This window comes from Equus quagga, chromosome 3 (genome assembly GCF_021613505.1).
Source record: "Equus quagga isolate Etosha38 chromosome 3, UCLA_HA_Equagga_1.0, whole genome shotgun sequence".
Lineage (NCBI taxonomy): Eukaryota > Metazoa > Chordata > Mammalia > Perissodactyla > Equidae > Equus > Equus quagga.
The window spans coordinates 114,915,722-114,941,396 of record NC_060269.1 but is presented as its reverse complement, the minus strand read 5'-3'; the positions used below and the strand labels follow the sequence as shown (position 1 = coordinate 114,941,396).

General features: G+C 40.3%; 2 protein-coding genes and 1 long non-coding RNA gene across 18 annotated transcripts in view; 1 reads left to right on the top strand and 2 right to left on the bottom strand.

Moving 5' to 3' along the window:
- Window positions 1-12,546, bottom strand: part of LOC124237544 (sec1 family domain-containing protein 2) — a 395,727-nt gene extending 383,181 nt beyond the window's left edge. The window contains exon 1 of the mRNA XM_046657300.1: window positions 11,618-12,546. Within this exon, the coding sequence (XP_046513256.1) occupies window positions 11,618-12,455 (838 nt within the window). The 5' untranslated portion in view covers window positions 12,456-12,546. The remainder of the gene's footprint in view (window positions 1-11,617) is intronic.
- Window positions 12,547-16,435: 3,889 nt separating this feature from the next.
- Window positions 16,436-19,414, bottom strand: LOC124236891 (uncharacterized). The gene is made up of 3 exons (XR_006887868.1): window positions 19,282-19,414; window positions 16,752-16,904; window positions 16,436-16,632 (listed from the first exon to the last, which is right to left on the bottom strand). It is a non-coding gene; the product is annotated as an uncharacterized LOC124236891 (long non-coding RNA).
- Window positions 19,317-25,675, top strand: part of LOC124236887 (pre-mRNA 3'-end-processing factor FIP1) — a 71,861-nt gene continuing 65,502 nt past the window's right edge. For 4 of the 16 annotated variants that reach the window (XM_046655851.1, XM_046655845.1, XM_046655846.1 and 1 more), the window contains exons 1-3: window positions 19,318-19,600; window positions 20,744-20,788; window positions 20,896-20,935. In XM_046655851.1, the coding sequence (XP_046511807.1) occupies window positions 19,516-19,600; window positions 20,744-20,788; window positions 20,896-20,935 (170 nt within the window). In that variant the 5' untranslated portion in view covers window positions 19,318-19,515. Of the gene's footprint in view, window positions 19,601-20,743; window positions 20,789-20,895; window positions 20,936-25,675 lie in introns of all 16 variants that reach the window. The other 12 variants (XM_046655855.1, XM_046655849.1, XM_046655850.1 and 9 more) reach the window with 5 other exon arrangements.

The window sequence follows — 25,675 nt, the reverse complement described above, 5'->3', positions numbered from 1 at the left end:
ATCACAATAGCTAACATTTATTGAGAGCTTATGATGTCCCAGGTATTAAGTTCCATACTGCCCATTTATTATCCACTTAATTCTTACAACAGCTCTAATAGGTAGGAATCATTACGGCCCCTATTGGAGTAGAAGATTCAGTTAGGTAAGTTGGTCAAGATTACATAACTTATAAATTATAGAGCAAGAATTCAAACTTGGGGAAGACAAGTCCAAAAACCACACTGTTTATTAAAAAAAAAAATCAGGCCCATAAAAGTGACTTAAGACAGAGCCAGCATGAGTGCTTCTAAGGTGACTTCTGATGTTAAAGAAAAGAATTTTTGTTCTACCAGTAGAATATTCATTTATTAGGCCTAGAGAGAACCACATCTTATTTATGTTGTCTATGGTTTATGATTCTCTTTCCAGCAGTCAGATTACGAGCTGCTCCTTCAATACTTGCTGAATGAATGCCTAGTGACTATAAGTGGCCCTCACATCCAGGGGGGGTCACAAGTCTCTAAGTGAATTATACCTTTAAATTAAGCCCCAGGGGCCGGTCTGGTGGTGCAGCGGTTAAGTTCGCACGTTTGGCTTCTCGGTGGCCTGGGGTTTGCCGGTTCGGATCCCGGGTGCGGACATGGCACCGCTTGGCACACCATGCTGTGGTAGGCGTCCCACATATAAAGTAGAGGAAGACGGGCATGATGTTAGATCAGGGCCAGGCTTCCCCAGCAAAAAGAGGAGGACTGGCAGTAGTTAGCTCAGGGCTAATCTTCCTCAAAAAAAAGTTTTTAGTAAGTAAGGAGGAACTAGTGGAGAGAGAGAAATTCATGATGCCATGAGGTAATCCTAGTATCTCCATTTGGGGCTCCCATCACTACAATCTCCACCCATCACTACAATCACTCTTCTTTGAACTTGGTGCCCAAATTCTGAGCCCTGCACCAGGTTATTCTTATTTTCGACTGCCATTCACAGACACGTGGCACAAACCAGAAACGTGGTCCGTGTGTGCTGCCTTCCTTTCCTAACTTCTTTAGCCCCTACAATATGGCTGCTGCTCATTCCTCCCTATGCCACACTCAGGGGTCTTGGGCAAGTCTCAGTTCATTAAACCCTCTGCAAATTGAAACGGTTGGCTAATCCAGTCCTCTTGAAACTCTCTGAATATGAGAAGTCAAGATATAACATACTTATTTTTTCTTAAAGTTTAATAACTAATAGCTATTTTTACAGAACCAAAGTACCATGTATATGCCTAAAATATTATACACTAACCTCCTAAATGTTCAAAAGGAGAGGAATAGTTTTTTTTTAAATTATGGTAAATTTATTGAAGCAATTTTCAAATTGTGATTTTTGTTTTCTTCTATTTATTTACAGATTCTAAACTTTCTATGGTGAACATATATTCCTGCATAATAAGAATAAAAAATATATTATAAACACACACACACACATACAAATATCCCAAAATTTTTTTCTTTTTATAAAGATTTTATTTTTTTCCCTTTTCCTCCCCAAAGCCCCCGGGTACATAGTTGTATATTCTTAGTTGTGGGTCCTTCTAGTTGTGGCATCGTTGTGGGTCCTTCTAGTTGTGGCATGTGGGACGCTGCCTCAGCGTGGTTTGATGAGCAGTGCCATGTCCACAGACAGGATTCGAACCAACGAAACACTGGGCTGCCTGCAGCGGAGCTGCGAACTTAACCACTCAGCCACGGGGCCAGCCCCCAAATATCCAGAAATTTTAACAAGGGTTATCTTTGGATGGTAGGCTTTTCGTTGATATAAATTCTACCTAAACTTCATTTTTTCCCAGTGTTTTCTACAGGGATCACACGGAACTTACCTAATTAGAAAAATAATTTACATCCAATCAGAAAATATTTAAAATATTACATCAGAGAATTAACAAAAGGCCAAATTTACATGACCAGGATTACTCAGCTTCTTAGATTTAGTCAAAAGGATGTGTATGTCTAACATGCTTGATAACGAAGGATAAAGCACGGGCTTTCAACCAATTGTCCTGCTCTTCTGTGAATACGGTTTCTCACATGCCTGGCTTTAGAGGGTTCAATATTCATCTTTAAAATTTAATTAGTGCTATTTACATGACTCAAACACAGACTAAGCATTTGGGGCCTCTCAGTGTCACAATAACTTCAGATTCTTCTTTTATAAAATGAATAAAATACCAAGATTTGTATCACACAAATTTTCAGAGAGCTTAATTTTTCCTTTATTATAGAAATTTAAAAATATTATTTAAGAAGCTCAGGAGTGGAAGTCAACCAGAACCCAGTTACTTCTTCCCTGTCCAACTGTTAATGTGGCCAACAGCAATGTGGTCTAGTCTGGCCAGAGAATGGTTTATTTCCCAGTGCCATCTTTTCCAAGTGGGGTGTCAGAAAAAGAAATTGGAGACGTGGGCTCTAGTGGTCCTAACCTCTGCCAGTTCCTTGTGTAACCTGAGGCAGCTTCCATAAATGTGGTGCTATTTTACTAAGCTAAAAACTTAGAGCTGGTCCAACTGACACCTAAATATCTTTGAACCTCAGGATTTGAAATCTTAAGTTAAGCCAATTGCTTCAAGGGCTAAACTTTTTTAGTTAACAGCACCAGAAAAATACCATTCCTGTATGATCCTGTAGATTAGATGTGATGTACATGCCAGTATCATCATCATAAGGCAAGAAACATCTATACTTGCCTCTACTAAACGAAATAGAGTGAGAAGCAAGAATTGAGGCACCTTCACAAGAGCTCAGTCACACTGGAGTAGGGCTAAAAAGATAAAAATGCAGCAGCAGCCTTCTCTACATTTCACAAACAGGCTATTTTTGGGCCGTGTGTATTGTCCCTTTGTGTTGAGATAGGGCTACCGGACTCAGAATTCACATATGCAAAAACTCACGTCCTTTCTGATTCGCCATCATTCATTCCCAAGAATCTGTGACTGCCTTTCATTATTTTGAAATGTTCCAGTATTTGATCACATTTCTGTCTTATAAGAACGGAATATTTCTTTATTACTCCTGATGTTTCCTTCCATGTAGAGGGACAACAGTTAGCATAACACTCGTGAACATGCTTTACCTCCTTCCATCAATCGCTTTTCCCCGGGCTGTCAGGTTCTACTCTACTCTTCCTAGGATAGGTTCTGCCCTCCAGAAAAGGGAAAAAGACTTGCTCTGGTCCAAGCCTGCTGCTGAGTGGGTAAACTTTTGAACTCTGGGATTTGGTTTAGGAAGCTCACTTGTCCATACATATAAGCCACATTCTTTAATGCTCATAATGTTTATTATTTATCCATAATAAAACAAGTATTTTGGCCTCCGCCTGCCAACTCTTTATCTCATATTCAATTGATTCAGATTGTGGATGAGGAAAGGACTGTTAGTTATTAGATCCTCTCTAATACTACCATTTCTAACACTACCTATTGTTGCCTCACATCAGTCAAATCTAGCATAAAGGAGATGTATTACAGTGGATACTGCATACCAGTCAAAAGCCTACTTAAGTTTGCCATATACCAGGTAGGACTTTGGGTTATGGGGGTAGGAGAATTACAACACAGCACATACACAAGTTTATTCAATAAGCAAATTTCCCCACACAGTAATTTTAGATAAGAGAATCACATGATATTCATTATATTGCCCCTAACTTGAATCTTCTCCTACGTTCCATATATCAGGGAATGGATTCTGAAATTGCCCAAGCTAGAAAACTTGGCATGTCTTCAAATCTTTCCCGTAATACTCTACCATTCTATCAGTCACCACTCTATGAATTCTCTCACTTAAATATCAACTACTCTTCTCTTCATCCTTCCTATTATTGACTCAATATAAATTCACACAATTTCTCACCTAGATATTATAACAACCCCCTGATCAATCCCCTAGCCTCCAATATGTCTTGCCTTTATCTCAGGGAGCCCATGGCTCCTAGGCTGGGCTCTTCCATGGATGGATGGGAGGGTTAAATTTGATAAGAAATACTGTAAGCTTATGCTTTTTTCTAGACAATCCATAACTTTTAACAATTGCTCAAAAAAGTTTCTTAATTTCAAAACAGTTAAGAATCACTGCACACCCCACAGTAGGAATTAGAGTCGAGTCAACAGATATCAACGTTATTCCTTTCTACACCCTTTACGGACACAGCCTGACCAGGGCGCAAATTAACAAACTGTGCTACATCTATACACCTGAATATTACTCATAAATAAAAAGGAATGAACAACTGATAGAAGCAACAACATGGATAAATCTCAACTGTATTACACTAAGTGAAAGAGGGCACTCAAAAGGCTATATACACAGATGATTGCATTTATGACATTTTTTTTTTTTTGAGGAAGATTAGCCCTGAGCTAACATCTGCCGCCAATCCTCCTCTTTTTGCTGAGGAAGACTGGCCCTGAGCTAACATCCATGCCCATCTTCCTCTACTTTATATGTGGGACGCCTGCCACAGCATGGCTTGCCTAGTGATGCCATGTCCACACCCGGGATCTGAACCGGCGAACCCCGGGCCACCGAAGCAGAACATGGGAACTTAACCGCTGCATCGCCCTATGTTACATTCTTGAAAAGGCAAAACTCGACGGACAGGAAATGGATTCATGATTGCCAGGAACTGAGGGTGAGATTGCAAGAGGCACAAAGAAACTTTTTGAAGTGTTGGAATTGTTCCTATATCTTGACTGTGGTGGTGGTTACATGACTATATGTTGCTGGACAAAACTACACACTTTATTATAAAAATGAATATTACTATATGTAAGTTATACTTTAATAAACTTGACTAGAAAAAAAAGCAAGCAAAACAACAACGACAACAACAACAGCAAAATCCACCCCATTAAAGCCTGACTCACACCGTGGTTTCCGCTTCGGAATCAACAGATCCATCTATCACACTGTCCACCAGAGAACTCTTTCAACAGGAAATCTGCACATGCATTTTGTCTGCCTAAAAACTTGCTATGGCTCCTCACTGAGCATGAAATTTAAGGCCTTTTGCCTCAACCACCTTCCTCATCATCGTCATCATCCTTCCTTCCTATCTCTTACCATTCGCTCAGTCCTTCATTCCAACCCCCATGTACCTTACGTTCCAATAAAAAATTATCTAAAAAGAACTCCCAGAACAACCTATGTTCCTTCTTACATCTTTGCACCCATGGGGAGCTTTTAAAAGGATACTGATTCTAGCCTCTGCCCAGACCCCTTTTTAAAAATCAGAAAAAGGAAAAAAAAAACTTTAAAAATCAGACTTTCTGGGGGCCAGCCCGGTGGCGCAGCAGTTAAGTTTGCACGTTCTGCTTCGGTGGCCCGGGGTTCACCAGCCCGGATCCTGGGTGGGGACATGGCACTGCTTGGCAAGCCATGCTGTGGTAGGCATCCCACATATAAAGTAGAGGAAGATGGGCATGGATGTTAGCTCAGGGCCAGTCTTCCTCAGCAAAAAGAGGAGGATTGGCGGCAGATGTTAGCTCAGGGCTAATCTTCCTAAAAAAAAAAGACTTTCTGGGGTGGTTCAAATGTGAAACCAAGTTGAGAACCACTGGCCTAGGAATGGCTACCCCTTAAACGAGTATTTTGTACCTAAACCCTATGAAGGCACGTATCATTCATACTCCAATTAGCTGAGCTTTCTGCTTCTTCATTAGACTGTGAGTTCCTCATAAACCAGAGCTTTGACTGTTTGATCTTTGTATCAGCACTTCTCAAACTTTACTGCATATTCAAATCACCTGGGGATCTTGTTAAAACACAGATTCTGATTCACAAATTTGGGGTTAGGCCTGAGATTGTGTGTTTTTAATTCACTTCCAGTTGAGCTTGAAGCTACCAGTCCCCAGGAGTCACTGAGTAGGGAGGTTTTATGTCACTATCACCTAGCACAGAGGCTGCACACAAAAGTTGCTCAAAAAATATTTATGAAATGAATAGAGATCACCCAAACCATTCTTTATACTCTCCTAAATAACTAAAATTGTAGTGATCTTGCAGGATCATACAGGAGGAATCTTTCACTTCATTTTTTTTTCTCTAGGTATGACAGAATATAGTTCCTGACAAATAGTTAATTCTAACCAACTCTCATTTCCTTTAATGGTGGGTACGAGGTCAAGTAATAGAATTCTTCTGGGTTATATGTGTGGCAAATTATTCTTGCATTTATGATTTTAGTCTTACACCTGGGGGAAAAATTACCTTTAAAAGAATAAAACATTAAACCATTTTAAATGCATATCGTTAATTAATAAAAAAATAATAAACATTTTTCCAGTGCTGACTATGTAGCAGGCATTGTTCTGGAAACTAGATGTGTTAACTTAATTTACCCTCTCAACCACTCTTTGAGTGGGTACTCTTATTATCCTCATTTTACAGATCAGGAAACTGAGACCCTTCAGTTAGGCAACTGGCCCAAGGACTAGGAAGGGGCAGAGATAAGACTACTGTAACTAACCACTCATGCCTACTACACAACCTAGATAGTAGCAGCAGCTACCACATATTGAGGCTCTACCTCCATTCCTCACTCCTCACATACACGATTCTGTGTAACATAAATCTGATCATGTCACATCACAGCTCACAACCCTCCAACTTTCCCATCAGACTTTGGCTTTTACTTGAAGTCCTTACTTTACAATGCATTTCCTCTGCTTGTCTCTTCAACTTCACCTCCTATCACTGGCCCTCATTGTTTGGAGGGCAAGCTGAAGGGAGCCACACTGGCCTCCTACTGTTCCTCAAACATGTCAAACATATTCCCACCTGAGATCCTTTGCACTTGTCATTCCCTAGGTCTTATACGTTCCTTTTTTTTTTTTTTTTTTTTAGGAAGTTAGCCCTGAGCTAACATCTGCTGTTGCTGAGGAAGACTGACCCTGAGCTAACATCCATGCCCATCTTTCTCTACTTTATATGTGGGACACCTGCCACAGCAAGGCTTGACAAGCAGTGTGTAGGTCCACACCTGGGATCCAAACCTGTGAACCCCGGGCCACCGAAGTGGAACGTGAGAACTTCACCGCTACACCACTGGGCTGGCCCCTAGGTCTTACATGTTCTGCTTCTTTTTCTTTCAGTCTCCACTCAAATGTCACATCCTCAGAGAGGCCTTCCCTAGCTAGGCTATCTAAAATGGAAATCCTCACTTTTTAATCTCTTACCCACCATATTAATTACATATTGAACGAATGAATGGATGGATGATTTTATATCTTCCCAACAGCCCTTTAAGGTTGCTATTTTCCCCTGTTTACAAATAAGAAAGCCCTCAAAAGGTTCAATGAGGATCAAACAGCAAGTAAGTCACAAAGCTAGGACTTGAAGTTATTATACTGCTCCGGATCTAAGACCAGTAATCTAGTCGGAGCCTTATATGGCTTCTCAATTATGTCTCATACCTATGTTTACTTTAAACAGTATCCTCTGAACTCTAAAATGAAGATATTAGTTGGTACTTCGCTTTTTGTGGAAAATCAGATAGGGGTAGAAAGGATAAATCACTTTTCTGAACACTAAGGCAGCACCAGAGTCCAACAACTATGCTTAGACTCTGAAGCTGCTCGCTTCTGGACACAACATCAGCACTACCTCTACTATCCAGGACAAGGGTTCTCAAACTTTTGTCCATAGCCGCACATATGAGAGAGGTTATGAGCACAGGCTCTGGAGCAAACTGCCAAGGTTCAAACCCTGACTGTGCCACTTACCAGCTGTGTGATCTTGGATGAGTTACTTAACTCTCCAAGCCTCAGTCTCCTCATCTGCAAAATGAGAATAATTATAATACTTACCTCAAAAAAGTACTGTGAAAATTAAAGGAGTTTATATATGTAGAGTGCTGAGAAAAGTAGTGTGCTCTCAAATTTTAGCCATTATTAATAGTTTCACATTTCAATACTTTAACAAATAATGTGGGGGCCAGCCCCGTGGCCAAGTGGTTAAGTTCGTGCACTCTGCTTCAGCGGTCCAGGGTTTCACCGGTTCGGATCCTGGGCACAGAAGTGGCACGGCTCATCAGGCCACGCCGAGGTAGTATCCCACATGCCACAACTAGGAGGACCCACAACTAAAATATACAACTATGTACTGGGGCGATTTGAGGAGAAAAAGCAGAAAAAAAAAAAGATTGGCAACAGTTGTTAGGCAGGTGCCAATCTTTAAAAAAAATAATAATAATAATAATATGTAACCACATTTTAAAGCAAATATAAATGCAACAGTGTATCATAATCCCAGAATTAAGAACCATCCATTGGATTGGAAGTTAATCTTTAATTGAATGGATTTAATTTAAAAGTTTACATGAAACCAAAATTCAGAAGAATTGAACCAAGAGAGGAAATTTAATTCCCAGAGTTACTGCCATCTCCCATCTTTCAATTTTGAGCTTGAATACCACTAGCAAAGTATACTAGTTGATCTTAAGAGCCAGAAAAGAATGGAAGGGAAACCAGATTCAAACCTTTTAGAGAATCATAAATCATGTCTACCTTTTTTTTTTTAAAGATTGGCACCTGAGCTAACATCTGCTGCCAACCTTTTTTTTTTTTCTCCCCAAAGCCCCCCAGTACACAGTTGCACACCCCAATTGTAGGTCCTTCTGGTTGTGCCATATCTATCTTTTTAAGTGTCCCTCAAAACAAATCAGAAGGCAGAACAATCCATAGAACGTTGTACTTAAATTTCCTATGCAAATGTGCCTGAAGCACTCTGCAGGGGCCCAAGCTTCTGGGCGGTCTAGACACGGTGAAAGTAAGTTGAAATCACAGCACACACATCAGTGGTCATTTGCTTCTCAAACAACTACAACAAACTTCTATATTTTTAAGTCCTGAGGGCTTATCAACTGCTTCAGGAGAGGAAAGAACTTGTCTGTCTTGTTCACCACTGTTTCCCTCACTGGGACAATGCTCGGCACACAGTAGGCACTCAATAAATGTTTACCGAAAAAACAAACCAACTGTTGGACAAAGTGATAGTACTTTCAGCAAAGATGATAACAAAAAGATGAGAAAGAAACTTGTCTATATCCTAAGCACAATGTTACTGTCGAATATTTATGAAATATTGGAAGTTATTTTTGGTAGTGCCAATTTTACCTCGAAGAAGAGATGAAGTATATAAATCTTCCCATGGTAAATCACCAAGAATGGTATCCAAAATATTTAACAACATACATTAAGGTATATGTATACAAAGTAAAATCTAAATCAAAAACTAAAAAATGTGTTTCCTTTTGGTCTCTATATTAAAACTGCTGTCAAGTAATTTAAATTGAAATTCAAATCATTCAAGTCATTCCATTCATTTCCAAATCACCTTTGATTTTTAGAAATTATTGGTGTAATCTTTTGTATGCTGCACATATCAACTGGCTCAACAATGCCCCAATCTAAGCCACAATTTGATGTAAGAAACCACACCAAACCCTTGTAACAACTACTCCATTAACTTTATAGTCATGAGCTCCCCAGCTCCTTATGCTTGTTGCATCCAGGACAGATCTGCAAAAAACTTTGAGCATGGTGATCAGGTATGCTCCTAGATGCCAGAGCCTGGACCAAGGACAGAGAGCACTCACGCCAACAATAATGCCACCAACACCACCTACCCTACCACCCCATTCAATTTTGTTTGGGCCACGCTGGAGCAGAAGACAAATGCTGTATCTCCACAACTATCAGTACCGCCATGAACTTCCACCACTGCCTCAGTACGCTCAGCACCTCCAGGCCCTATCACTGACCTCCACTGGGCAACAGCATTAGGCGGCTTGTGGTTTCAATAAGTATAAGATTTCTCTTTACTCACTAGTATAGAAGGATTTTAATGTGTAAAAAACTGGTTTGACAATACAGCTATGTACCAACTGAAAATCAACCCTGAATATCACTAATACGGCATCATAACACTATGTTGAAACATCTTTGACACAAATGAACTATTAAGCTGATCATTTGGAAGATAGTTTGGATGATTACCCAAAAGATAGCCATTAAAAAGACTTAAATTTCTAAGTTATTAGGACCACAGTAACAAACTAGTCCCAGTTAGAATCTATCCTCCAAAATCTACCCTCTATCGGCCAGCAATAATTTTGATCCCTTCTGAAGGAGAATATGTCATAATTTTAAAATGGAAAGTAGGTCATAGACCATTTCTTGGGTACATGATGCCAGAGGTGATTGGGTTCAGAGGGAACCACAAATCAAACTTGGCTCTATGCACCAGCAGATAGGTAAATATGTTGGGTCCCGGAGATACTCCCTTATCCCACCCACTCTGCCTTCTCTTTTTTGTGTGTGTGTGTGTGTTTTTTTTTTTTGAGGAAGATTAGCCCTGAGCTAACTACTGCCAACCCTCCTCTTTTTGCTGAGGAAGCCTGGCCCTGAGCTAACATCCGTGCCCATCTTCTACAGCATGGCTTACCAAGCAGTGCCATGTCCCCACCTGGTATCCGGGCTGGTGAACCCTGGGCCACCGAAGCGGAACGTGCAAACTTAACTGCTGCACCACCGGGCTGGCCCCCATTAGGTACTTTTTAATCCCCTAAGAGTTCTGGGATGTTACAATCATTACTCATATTTAAATCACAGTGACAGACTGGAAACCTGGTTTTTCCAATTACATAATTAAGCTTACATTTCAGCATTACCATTTAGCTTACTTTCTATTTTATGAACTGAAAATTAATCTTATAAGGCCAAAAACACAAATACACTTTATTGTGGTTTTTATAATTTCATTCAGCTTTTTTTCTGACCTAGTAAAAAGAACTCTTACCAATGTCAGTTTCCTGATTATTCTCCCTGAACTTGGGTGTGGCCAGCCTTTACTACTAGCAGCATTATATCTACCTAATTAGAGAACAACAAAGTTGACTTTTGAAAATAAATGCACACATCAAGTACCAGAAAGTGTTTTTCCTTCACTTATTTTAAGAGTTACATTTGTTCCTTATGTGTATAAATAAATATATTACTATAATTTGATATTATCTACCCAGTCTTCAACAGAATGAGAGCTAAGAATCAATCAACAAACATTTGCAATTATTTTCTACAATTCTATTTAATCTCATTTTCTGGTGATGTTTAAGTTCAGCCTCATTTATTAACGCTCATTTAAAGAAATCTAAAACTCAACTAAGTGTTGTACAGTTTCCTTACACTAGGTCATCTGTTAACACCTCTCCAATATATTAGAACCCTCTTACGAAGGGTTGTTGTGAATATTGGCATCTGCACATTTCTAAAAGGTTCCCAGGTGGACAGTTCTCCTGGATGTCAACATAATTCCATTTTTCCAGTCTCTTGGGCTAGATGCAGTTGTATAAGAAGGCAGTGCATGTTGAAGATGTATTTACCCATTACAGCATTTAACAAATTGATCGTAATTGCTAATTTGCTATTGCTAATGACTAATTTACCTCTAGACTATGAACTCTGTGAAATCAGGGACTGCGTCCATCTAGTGCATCTTTGTGTCCTCAACCTGACATACAGTGAGAGGTCAATAAAATATGCTGAATCAATGAAAGTCCCACCTTGGAGAATGATTATGAAGATCTCCACAGCAATCCCACTTACCGGTGAGATCCAGAGTTCTGTCCACAAAGACCACCGATGCCCTGCCTGCGGCAGTCTTCCTCCTGTTCTTGGCAGGGGCATAATTGGCCAGATCTGCGGCGATGATCCGACTGAGGGAACCTACAGCAAAACACTCCTCCCGTACCCCTAAATGCTCGCACAGAGAACTGAGGCCTGACACCAGGCACCTGATCTGCAGTAGCAGCTCAGGGGGCAGGGCAGTGGCATCCACCTCACCCAGGCTTCCCAGCCTCCTCTTGTCCGGCCGGGCACTGTTAAGGAGATGCACATCCCGGGGTAGCAGTGGAAAAAGGGAAGCAAAGGCTGGAGTCAAGGCAAGGTGGGGAGCAGCAGGGGCGAGCAACAACGGGACGTGCAGCACCTCAGCGGTGTAGTTCATGTTGCCCATCCACTCACACAGCTTCTCCTCCAGTTGCTCGAAGACCGGCTGCTGCCCCTCTAGCTCGGCCGCTGCCGCCGCCGGCACGTGATTAGCCGTGAGATGGACAGCGTGGTTCACGGCGGTGACCACCACACAATACTGGAAGTGACTGCGGCAGATGATGTCCCGTAGCGTCTCCACGGTACGGCCTTTCAGCAGGCAGCTCAGCACAAACACCGCCTTGGGCTGCTCGGCTCCGCCACCAACTGCGGTGGGCTCGAACTCCCGCAGGTGACACGCAGGACCCCCCACCGCCTCCAAGAGCCGCGTGGATCCGCAGCCCCAGTGCAGGCTCTCGGCGCAGGCAGCGTCCAGGTAGACCAGGGCCCGTTTCACTTTGGCCAGCACCTGCTCCCAGCCTTGGTGGGTAAAGGACAACACACCCGGGTCGCTCATAGTTGGGAATTCGCAAGCGCGGGCACTCAATTGCAGGAACTTCTTTCAGAACTCACAGCTTCCGGGAATTGGGCTCCCTGAGACTTTGACAGTCAACACAGTACACGTGGTGCCGCCTCCGACTCATCTATTGACCGCGCACGGTGATGACGTCAACGAGCGTGATTGGCTAGCGAGAAGACCGGGCTCCTGGAAGGATGCTGAAGACTGGGAAGCAGAAGTGGGCAGGGCTCCCTGGCTCTGGGGTACCTCGAAAGTTCGGGGAGTTGAGAAGGAGCTGCCTAGGAATTAGCCGAACTGCGTTCTTTTCCCCTCCCAGTCTTCTGAGATTACCTTTCCCTGCCCCTGTGAATCCGAAGTTTTATATCTTCCTTGGATATGAACACATCTCTTTAAAAATACAGCCACTTACCCCATCTAAACGTAGAGTAGCCAGAGAAGATAAAACAACCAACTGTAATGTTTTGTAGTTTATAGATTGCCGTCACATACGTTATTGCACACAGGCCTCATAACAAACCTACTGGTTTCATTTTCACTTTCTCCACCTTCCCTCATTTGTCTCATTGTCACCAAATCTTTTTTTTTTTTTTTTTTGAGGAAGGTTAGCCCTGAGCTAACTACTGTCAATCCTCCTCTCTTTGCTGAGGAAGACTGGACCTGAGCTAACATCCATGTCCATCTTCCTCAACTTTATATGTGAGACGCCTACCACAGCATGGCTTTTGCCAAGCAGTGTCATGTCCGCACCTGGGATCCGAACAGGCGAACCCAGGGCCACCAAGAAGCCGAACACGCAAACTTAACCGCTGCGCCACCAGGCCGGCCCCCTCATTGTCACCAAATCTTGATCTGCTTCAAAAATCCTGGAATCCAGCCCCATCTCCTCATCCTTGCTGTCACAGCCTTAACCCACCATCATCAATCACCTGGACAATTGCAATGATCTCCCATCATTTCCCAGTTTTCCATCTCTTCCCTCTCCAGTTCAGTTTTCTTCCTAATAAACTAAGCTGGTCCTACTATTTTCCTGATTCAAAGCCTGTCCTGGCCCAATTGACTAGAGGACACAGCCAGATTCCTTCAATTGCCACCAAAATCGTTCATAATTTCTCAATTTTCTCCAGCTACTTCCAGCCTGGAACATTATATACCTACACAATGAAGTCAACAGATTGAGCCCTGAATGTTTCATGGGTTCCATTCATTCAACCATGATTTATTAAGCATTTACTAAGTATACACTGTGCTAGGCTCCAAAGATACAATGATTAATAAAATAAATTTCCTGATCTACAAAGAATTTACACCTGGTAAACTCCTACCAAAAATAATCATTCTAATGATACCTTCCATGTGAGAGTTTTCCTAACTCACTATCACCAGTACCATCACTCTCTCCTCTCCCTCATCCCCTCAACACACAACAGTTGATACCTCCGCTAAGTACTTGCCATATCATGGGGTAAGTCTTAACATACCTGTTTTCCTTAAGATACCTGTTCTGCTAGATTGTGCACTACAGGTCTGGTATCCCCAACACTAGAAAATAATACGTATTTAATAAATGTTCATTGAATAAATGTTCATTGAATAAATGTTCAATTCATATCCATATAATAAATAATATAGTCAACCAACTCTTAATGGAAATGTACAATATTCAAGACACTGTTGGACATTGAGGAGATAAAGAGAAATAAGCAACAGCCCTGCCTTCAAAAGAATCTGAAATAAAAGTACTGCCACATGTACAGCAAGCAACTGCAACAAAATGTAGCAAAAGCAGTGACTTTTTTTTAATGTATAAGAATTACAAAGGAAGAAAAATAAATTCTGACTTGGTGAGGGGAAAAGGGAAGTGGTCAAAAGAAGTTTCATATAGGACATGAGTTTTGAGTTGCCTTGAAAGAAAGTCAGGTGTTCATCAGGTGGACAGGATGGGGAGGAGCATTCCTGGCAGTCCTGGCAGAGAGTGCAGCACGAACAAAGCCATAGACGCATGAAACCGTACAATGTGTTCTCTAGAATTACAGTTTAGTATAGCTGGAGTGCACTGCATGAAGAGAGACCCAAGAAGAAATAGGAGCTAGGAACTAGAAAAGAAGGGAGTAGATCAGGATGAATCTTATTTTCGATTCTAAACAGTAGCAGCCAATGGGGAACTATTAAAATATTTTGAGGAGTAGAAAAAATTTGTCCACATCTGGAGTTGATAAAAGAAAAGATCCTAGTAAGACATAGGGCAGGGAGAGCGGTTAGGAAACAGTGACAGCAACCACTAGGGCCAGATTAGATAAGGATACCAATAAAGGGGATGGGCAGTGAGGGGTGTCTAAGGAGATGTCATGAAGATAGAGCCAAAAAATCTAATGACGGGATTGACAGAGAGTGAGGCAGAGAGAGTAGTTCAGGTTAATGCCCAGTTTTCTGCCTGAGTGACTGGTAAATGGCAGTCACTGAGATTTGGAAAACCAAAAGAGAAGCGGACTGGGGGGAAAATATACTGAGTTCAGTTGGAACATGTATTTATTTGTTTGTCTGTTTTTCTAATTGTGACAAAAGACAGATATAAAATTTACCATCTTAACCATTTTTAAGTGTACATTCAGTAGCATTAAGTATTTTCACAATGTCCTGCAACGGATCTCCAGAACTTTTTCATCTTGCAAAACTGAAACTCTATATCCATTAGACAACAACAATTCCCCTCCCCCTGGCAACCATCATTCTACTTTCTGTTTCCATGAGTTGACTATTCTAGATATCACATATAATTGAACTCATACAATATTTGTCTTTTTGTAACTGGTTTATTTCACTTAGCATAATATTCTCAAGGTTCATCCATGTTATATGCGTCAGAATTTTCTTCCTTCCGTTTCTTGCCCTTAGATATTATGGCAGAGTCAAATGAATTCCTGCCAAAATTACATGCTTAAGATCACCAGATTTACCTTATTTAAATGTAATTTTTACTTCTCTGCTCAAAACAGCCAGCGGTTATTTCCCATTCTTCATAAAATCAAGCATATCTCCCTTCGCTTTATTTCAAAGTCCTCCATATGCATGATCAACACTTAACTTAAGGATTTACTAAGCACATTCCGTGTGCTTGACATTGTAAGAGAGGATCTGGTGAATACTGATATAAATAAATTTTGTTCTCACCCTTAAAGAGTGTACGGTCTATATAACAGTATAGATGTGAACAGGAGATGATACAATTTTCCAGAAATAACTAGTAATATAAAATTTATTGTTAAAATATGTCAGAGTACAGAGGAAGATGGATACTTGGGGCTTAATTCCTCATGGAAGTCTCTAGAGAGGAAGAAAAGCTATACACACATGCAGTTATTCAGATTGTTCACAGAACGAAAGGTCTAAACCATAACACACCACCCACTTGCCTCTCACTTGTCAAATGATTTGACATTTGAAACCTCATTTTAGCTCTGTTATCCTCCCAAGAAGTGGGTATGAAATGTTATTTTAACATATCAATTTACTGGTGAGGAAAGTGAGGAACATTGAGATTTAAGGGACGTGTTTAAAGTTGGCAGCAAATAGCACAGTTGAGCCTAAATGCCCTATCTGTTCAAAACACATTTATGAATACTTGCGACTTCGTATCTACTAGATACTGAGGGAGGCACTCTTATTTGATCTTTACGTCTTTGTCATCATTTTAATCGTCATCTACCAAGCATTCCCTTTCAGTACTTCTCAGAGATAGATATATTAAAACTGATGCTTTGTTGTTTTTTCACCGAGAACCAACAGATCACAAAAAATCCCCACTCTTTAAATATTTGAACATAATACAAATATAATCAAAATATATGAAGTATTGTAATTTGATAAGGTCATAACTTTATTAAATATCTTCGAACTACCTGTCTTTGAAGTCTCTTCTGGTGAGGAGAGAGATAAAGACTCCTTTAACTAAAGACACTTATCCACACAAGGAACTCAGTTGGAAGCAAGAAGGAAGAGGCATTTTAAAAGTGGTTATTAGTGATTTATGGGCTTCTCTGCTTGCGGAAATCTTCATTTTCAAAGCTTAGCTCAAATGCTACCTCCATAATGAAGGCAATTCTGATGCATCAATTATTATTCATCAGTTCTTCAGTTCAGTTTAAGTAATGCCTTGAAAGAAGCTCATTTCAGGCACCTGAAAGGAGAAAGAGGCTGCTCAGCAATAGGCAAGTGGTTCTCCCATGAAACCACCAAAGTTCATTATAGACTCATGGAATGACAAACAGAAAGATAAATAGAACTATAAGTGATTACCTTATGATACTTCCAAGTAGAATGTAAAATCTTCATTCCATTAGTGTCAGTAAAGGCCAAGAAGATCTAATAAGTAGTCAGCACCATACAGGGAACGAGAGTGACATATGAAAAAATGCCGTGTTTGAGGGAGGACTCGGTCTAATGACGAACCTTAGGAAAACAGATAAGTAGTCAAATAATTACTATATGATATGATAGGTACGTGTCACAGAAGCAGCACAGGGTCTAGAAGAGAGTGATTAGGTCTGCCCTAATCACCCCCAATAACTCTGACCTCATCTATATCCTCTTTCTCCCTCACTCCACTCCAGCTATCTTTTGGGTTCCTTGAACACACTAAGTATGCCTCTACCTCAGGACCTTTGCATTTCCTGTTCCCTCAGTCTGATAGGACTTCACCTAGAAATCCACAGGGCTTCATTTTTCTCTTCATTCATGTCTTTACTCTTACATCACCTTATGAGAGTAGCTTTCCCTGACCACATGATACAAAATTGCGCCCTCTCCCTCTTCACCACTCTGCTCTGAGTTCTCCCATCCTGCTTACTCTTCTTTGCAATCTTTACCACCACTTGACATATTAGACATTTATGTTTATTGGCTATCTTCCTCATTAGAATGAAAGCTTCATGAGAGGAGGACTTTGTTTTTGTTTTACTCACTGCCAAATCTACATAGCCTAGAACAGTTCCTGACACTGGTGGACACTCCAGAAATAAAATTTGAATTTATTTATTGAATAAATAAAGGGAGGAGACGAAGAAGAATTTAGGAAAGATTTCACACAGCTGATTACAACTCAACAGAGTTCAGAAGGATGCAAGATGGGGCTGGCCCAGCGGCATAGTGGTTATGTTCCCTGGGCTCTGCTTCCACGGCCCAGGGTTTGCAGGTTCTGATCCTGGGTGTGGACCTGGCACCACTCCTCAGGCCACCTTGTGGCAGCATCCCAAATAAAGTAGAAGAAGATTGGCACAGATGTTAGCTCAGGGTCAATCTTCCTGACACACACAAAAAAAGGAAAGATGCAAAGGATTATCCTAAACACATAAGGGAGACTGGGAATAACAGGTACAGGAGTGTTCAAAGGTAAGGGGGATTAAAACCATATGATTTGTTTAAATAACATGAAATGCAAAAAAAAAAAAAAGAAAGAACATGAGATTCTGTGGTATTGTTGGGATGAAAACACTTTGTTTTTGCTCCTCTTATAGCATATCCACCTTTTCTCTTGCAGAAGAATTAATTGTTTACCACTCTTCTGTCTTTCTAAATAAATTGAGAGCTCCTTAACGGCAGGAACTGTTTTCCTCATATCTTTATTTTCCAAGTTCTTCAAGAGCAGATATTCAGTAGTTGTCAAATAAATGAAAGAACAATATTTTATTAGAAAGCAAGTAACCCCACTGATTAATTTTTAAAACTAAAATGCCTTTCTTTCTGTTTAAAAGGGAGTGTCCTGTTTCAAAACGTTAGTACTGAAAGGGACGTCAGAGATCATTTGATTCAGCTTTCCTATTTTATAGATGAGAAAACTGAAACATAGGGAGGTTGATTACCTGAGGTCATGCGACTAGGTAGTTATAGTTACGAACCAGTTTTGACTCATCATACGTCATCTTCTTCAAAGATGTGTTCTCAAAAGTGGCCAGAAAATTTGGCATTATCTACTAAAATAAAACTGCCCCTACTTTTATGATCTATCTTGGAGAAACACTTGTATAATTCTGCAAGAAGTCATTTATAAGGATCTTCATTGCAGTTTTTGTGTGTGTGTTAAAGTTAAAAGTTAAAAGCAATCTAAATGTACGTCAATAGGGAAACAGCCATAATCGCTTTATGAGAACCACGCTATGGATATTATGAAGCACTTAAAAATGGACATCGTTTGATATATACCAACATGGAAAGGATCTCGAAGACACTGTTGAGTTAAAAAAAAAATTGCTGAATGATATACACAGTACTGTACCCTTTAACACTCGTTAACCTCAGGTTCTCCCAATCAACACAAAACTCACCTGAAGTAAATGTATAGAAAATTGCAGAATAATGCACACCAAACAAGTAACGAGAGCTACCTCTGGAAAGCGGAGTAGTGGATAACGTGGTCTCTGACCTTAACTGTAATGCTTTGTTTTGCTTTTAAAAATTAATTTTTCAAGAAAGTGGCCATGAATTGATTTCCTCCCTACTTAATGAGAAACAGGGAACTGAATGGTAACGATTCTGTATCACGGCTGATACAACATGTAAAGAATGAAATAAGGCCTTTCGGACGATTCAAAAACAGAAAAAAAGGTTAACAAGAGACAACAAGGATAGAACGGAACAATGAAGTACTCGCCGGCAAAGGCAATACGGGTTATTAGCGGGAAGGTTGGGGGAGGGGAACCCTAGCCAACGCAGAACGCCGGGGAAGAAAGCCACGCTGAACAAGCAAACCAGGCTTCCATAGGGGCGGGGCCAACTACGGTGCGCATGCGCAACTAGGTTCAGGTGGCCGCCGCCGCGGAAGGAAAACCACCTAGAGACGCCGCGCCGCTTGGGTGCCTCTGCGCGTGCGCAGGCAGACCGGGCCTGGAGTCTTCTCCTTTGCCGCCACTGCCGCCGCGGCCGACTCCCCTGGATTTGAGTCTCGCGCTTTCCTCGTTCGCTTGCCGGCGGGTTTGCGCCTCTCTCGCGCCTCCGGGCAGCGAGGCTGGGGACGGGGTAGGAGAGGGCTATTGAACGCCGCCTTTAAGTGGTGCTCGGGGCGGCCATGTCGGCCGGCGAGGTCGAGCGCCTAGTGTCGGAGCTGAGCGGCGGGACCGGAGGGGATGAGGAGGAAGAGTGGCTCTATGGCGGTACGGAACTTCCTGTCCCTTCTCTCTCTCCCGGGTTCTCTCAGGCCTTCCCTGCCGGCCTGCAAACGGCTGGCGTCCCTGGCCCCTCACGCCGCGGCCTGGGGCCTCTCGTCGGGAGCCGGATCCGGCCTGACCTAGGCCGAGCGCGCCGTGCGCGTCCCCCGCCCCTCGGGCTCCTCGCGCGGCCCCCGCCCCCGACGCGCACCCACCCGCGGCGGCCGGCCGGGCCCCAGCCCCCCGCCTCCCCGCCTCCCGGGCGGGCGGCTCGGCCTCGCCTCCGCCCTTCCCTCGTGTTTCCTATATCGATTCTGAGCTGTGTTGGTTTGTCTGTTGCCCCTTGGCTGTAGGATGCCCTTCCTGTCCCTTTTTTCCCGGAAACAGTCATTCTGTAATAATAGCTAAATAAAGTTGATGCTGTAAAACTAACGTCTTGTTTCTTGATGGTCAGTTTGTGTGGAATGCACCTGCAAGGGTACCTCCTTGTCTGAAAGTCGTTCTTTAAAAATAATTAATTGAGAGAGAGAGAGAAAGAGATGGAATACATTATGGCCCATAAAGAAAACCCCGAATGTCTCCTGTATTAAGGTGAAATTTTTCTTTTTTAAGAGACTGCTCTTTAACCCACATCGTCGAAGTACCTCATGTCCCTTAGACTAAGAGTTTTCATCTTGTGTATTTCTTTTTCTCAAAATAAACGTAGTGCATTTTGTACTTCCCTTTTGAAAGGGACTTGTTTGACATCTGGTTTTAACTTCAGGTCACAGTCCCTTCTTGTCACTGATACTAGACTTGAAAATTAATGTTTGTGCCTTGCTTAAAATATATATTCGTGATGTCTTTAGAATAGTATAGTAAAAGTACGCATTTGGGCACCATGCAGCTCCTTGATGATGTGACTTTGACAAACTTTAGTTTTGATAAACTTGTAAAATAAGTTCGTTTTCTTTGGTGGCAAGATTTAGCGTTACTAATACTCTCTGAAATGTAAATGTGTAGGATATCTTTTGCAAAGATCTAGAAATCTTTAATACCTCTTAAAGTAAGCTTATTTTTATAGAAGTAAAGTCTGATTTTTTTTTTTTTTCATAAAAGACATCTTGTTAAGTCATTTATAAGGTGATCTAACTTTGGATGTGCTTATAGGCCCATGGGACGTGCATGTGCACAGTGATTTGGCAAAGGACCTAGGTTAGTGCTTGTGATGATCACTTCAGATTTTCATAATACTGGTTTCTTTAAGAATGGTTTGTTTGTAATTTTATTTATTTATTTATTTATGTGTTTTTTTTTGGTAGATGAAAATGAAGTTGAAAGGCCAGAAGAAGAAAATGCCAGGTTAGTGAAATTTCTTGTTGGTGCTTATTGTGTGATACATTGGTTCCTATTAAATTGTCAGAATTATTTCTTTATAATCATTGGCTTGATTACAACATTTTGACTGAAGATTGGAAGACGTTGGATCCTTTAGAGTTTATTTCTATTTCAGGACCTAATCTTATGTTAATTCTGGTTTATTTGCTAGTAGCTTAGGGGACAAAGTTTTTGAAGCAAGGATTTGAATATTTTTCACTGTTAAGTGACTTTTTACACTTAAGTGGGCTCAGTAGTATACAGTACAGCCATTAGACTACTTAGAAAAAGTTTTAACTTAAAAGAAATTTTGTTTCAATAATAATCCTTTAACTGCTTTTACAATGAATATTTTTGATGGTGCAGTGCACTTTAGTTATAATTTCAATGTTTGTATTTAAATTCCAAGTGGAATTAAAAAATTTGTTGTAAGATTGATTCTCTGTTAGATTACTAGAAAGGTATGAATATCATTTACAGAACATATACAAGGAGCCAGAAACTTATTCTAAATTTTTTTTTCTTTAAATTGGCACCTGAGCTAACAACTGTTGCCAATCTTTTTTTGCTTTTTCTCCCCAACCCCCCCCCCAGTACATAGTTGTGTATTTTAGTTGTAGGTCCTTCTGGTTGTGCTATGTGGGACGCCGCCTCAGCATGGATTACTGAACGGTGCCATGTCTGTGCCCAGGATCTGAACCAGCAAAATCCTGGGCTGCCAAAGCGGAGTGTGCGAACTTAACCACTCCCGCCACGGGGCTGGCCCCCTGCCAATCTTTCTTTTTTTTTAATTCTAAATTTTTGAACAACTTATGCATACAAGTATATGGATATGCTGACCAGGTGCCTTAGTGTAGTATAAGTGGGGAGGAGTAGTTAAAAAAAGAGCTTTTAAAGAATATTGTGTTTAAAAAGTGGAGGAAATACCACCTCACACCTTCTAGGATGGCTGTAATAAAAAAAAAACTGATAGTAACAGGTGTTGGTAAGGATGTGGAGAAATTGGAACCCTCATACACTGATGATAGGAATGTAAAATGGTGCAGCTACTTTGGAAAGCAGTCTGGCAGTTCCTCAGAAGGTTAAACAGAGCACACGACCCAGGAATTCTACTTCTAGGTATATACCTTAGAGAAATAAAAATACATCTGCCCAAAAACTTGTACATGAATGTTCATAGCAGCATTATTTGTAATAGCTAAAAAATGGAAATAACCCAAGTGTCCATCAAATAATGAATAGAGAGAGAAAATGTGGTATATCCATACAATAGAATACTATTTGACAGTATAACAAAGTACTGATGTGAGTTATAAAATGGATGAATCTTGAAAACATGCTAACTGAAGCCAATCGCAAAAGACTATAGTATGATTCTATTTTTATTAAATGTACAGAATAGGTAAATCCATAGAGACAGAAAGTAGTGGTTGCCAGGACTGAGGACAGAGGAAAATGGGGAGTGACTACTAATATATAAAGTCTCCTTTATATATTAGTGATGAAATAGGGGTGATGAAAATGTTCTGAAATTAAATAGTTGTGATGGTTTCACTATTCTGTAAACATACTAAAAACCAGTTACACACTTCAAATGAGTGGATTGTGTGGTATGTGAATTATATCTCAAAACTGTTCTTTAAAAAATTGAATGGAGGGAAGAAGTGAGAAGTGGACATAGGAATAGCTTAGAGGGTACTGAAATTAGAGTATTCTTCCTCACTTAAAAATATCCCCTATATTGGAAGACATTTTTTTGTTTCACTCATTATTATATCATCTGAAAATTTTTTTTTAATTTTTATTGAGGTTATGATAGTTTACAGCCTTGTGAAATTTCACTTGTACATTATTGTTTGTCAGTCGTGTTGTAGGTGCACTACTTCACCCTTTGTGCCCACCCCCCAACCCCCCTTTCCCCTGGTAACCACTAATCTGTTCTCTTTGTCTACATGTTTAACTTGCACATCTGAGTGGAGTCATACAGAGATTGTCTTTCTCTATCTGGCTTATTTCACTTAACATAATTCCCTCAAGGTCCATCCATGGTGTTGTGAATGGGACGATTTTATCCTTTTTTATGGCTGAGTAGTATTCCATTTGTGTGTGTGTGTGTGTGTGTGTGTGTGTGTGTGTATACACCATATCTTCTTTATCTGATCATCAGTTGATGGACACTTTGTTGCTTCCACATCTTGGCTATTGTAAATAATGCTGCAATGAACATAGGGGTGCATGGGTCTCTTTGAATTGCTGATTTCAAGTTCTTTGGATAGATACCCAGTAGTGGGATGGCTGGGTCTTATGTTATTTCCATTTGTAATTTTTTCAGAAATCTCCATACTGTTTTCCATAGTGGCTGCACCAGTTTGCATTCCCACCAGCAGTGTATGGGGGTTCCTTTTTCTCCACAACCTCGCCAACATTTGTTACTTTTTGTTTTGGTTATTTTTGTCATTCTAACGGGTGTAAGGTGATATCTTATTGTAATTTTGGTTTGCATTTCTCTGATGATCAGTGATGATGAACATCTTTTCATGTGCCTATTAGCCGTCTGTATATCTTTGGAGAAATGTCTGTTCATATCTCCTGCCCATTTTTTGATTGGGTTGTTTGATTTTTTTGTTGTTGAGTTGTATGAGTTCTTTATATATTATGGAGATTAATCCTTTGTCAGATGAATGACTTGCAAATATTTTTTCCCAATTAGTGGGTGGTCTTTTTGTTTCAATCCTGTTTTCCCTTGCCTTGAAGCAGCTCTTTAGTCTGATGAAGTCCCATTTGTTTATCCTGTCTATTGTTTCCCTTGTCTGAGAAGACATGGTATCCGAAAAGATTCTTTTAATACTGATGTCAAAGAGTGTACTGCCTATATTTTCTTCTAGAAGACTTATGGTTTTAGGTCTTAACTTTAGGTCTTTAATCCATTTTGAGTTTATTTTGGTGAATGGTGAGAAAGAATGGTCGATTTTCATTCTTTTACATATGGCTTTCCGGTTTTCCCAGCACCATTTGTTGAAAAGACTTTCTTTTCTCCATTGTATGCCCTCAACTCTTTTGTCAAAGATTAGCTGTCCATAGATGTGTGGTTTTATTTCTGGGCTTTCAATTCTGTTCCATTGATCTGTGCACCTGTTTTTGTACCAGTACCATGCTGTTTTGATTGCTGTAGCTTTGTAGTATGTTTTGAAGTCAGGGATTGTGATGCCTCCAGCTTTGTTCTTTTTTCTCAGGATTGCTTTAGCAATTCGGGGTCTTTTGTTGCTCCATATGAATTTTAGGATTCTTTGTTCTGTTTCTGTAAAGAATGTCCTTGGGATTCTGATTGGGATTGTGTTGAATCTGTAGATTGCTTTAGGTAGTATGGACATTTTAACTGTTTATTCTTCCAATCCATGTACATGGAATGTCTTTCCATCTCTTTATGTCACCATCCATTTCTTTTGGGAAAGTCTTGTAGTTTTCATTGTATAGGTCTTTCACTTCCTTAGTTAAATTCACCCCAAGGTATTTTATTCTTTTTGTTGGAATTGTGAATGGTATTGTGTTCTTGAGTTCTTTTTCTGTTAATTTGTTATTAGAGTATAGAAATGCTACGGCTTTCTGAAAGTTGATTTTATACTCTGCCACTTTGCTGTAGTTGTTGATTACTTCTAAAAGTTTTCCAATGGATTCTTTAGGGTTTTCTATATATAAGATCATGTCGTCTGCAAACAGCAAGTTTCACTTCTTCCCTCCCTATTTGGATTCCTTTTATTCCTTTTTCTTGCCTAATTGCTCTGGCCAAAACCTCCAGTACTACATTGAATAAGAGTGGGGACAGAGGGCATCCTTGTCTCGTTCCTGTTTTCAGGGGGATGGCGCTCAGCTTTTGCCCATTGAGTATGATGTTGGCAGTGGGTTTGTCATATGTGGCCATTATTATGTTGAGGTAATTTCCTTCTATCCCCATTTTGTTCAGAGTTTTTAATCATAAATGGCTGTTGGATCTTGTCAGATGTTTTCTCTGCATCTGTTGAGATGATCATATGGTTTTTATTCCTCAGTTTGTTGATGTGGTGTATCACGTTGATTGATTTGCGGATGTCGAACCATCCCTCTGTCCCTGGTATGAATCCCACTTGATCATGATGTATGATCCTTTTGATGTATTGCTGAATTCGGGTTGCCAAAATTTTGTTGAGAATTTTTGCATTTATGTCATCTGAAATTTTATCATTTAGTTTTGAAATTTATATATCCAACCTAGTTTCTAACCCTAATCTCAGTTAACCACAGAGTTGGGATGTGTAGTTTATAATTATGAAAGTAATTATTTCTTTATACTGCATTTTTCAGTTGGTCAAGAAATTAATTGATAACGGTACAGATTCACAATCAAATACACGTTGTTTACGAGCTAATCTTTATTCCATTAATTTCTGTTTGTATCAGTAGTTGGCTACAATTCTCGAAACTTATTTTCTGATTGAGCATTCTTTGATTTTAATTCCTCAATACACAGCTTGGTTAAATTTATTGAAGAGAAGCCTTCTACTTTCCTTGAGCATCACTGACAAAATATCTTTATATTCCTTATTAAAACTTTACTTGGAGAGCTAATAAGTTTATTTTGTCCTATGGTAAAGATCTATCCTTAAAATTTTATTTTTCTAGAAGTCTATAAGTTTATCATGTTTTCTAACATTTTAATGGTGATAGAGAATTAAAAATCTATTGGGGAAG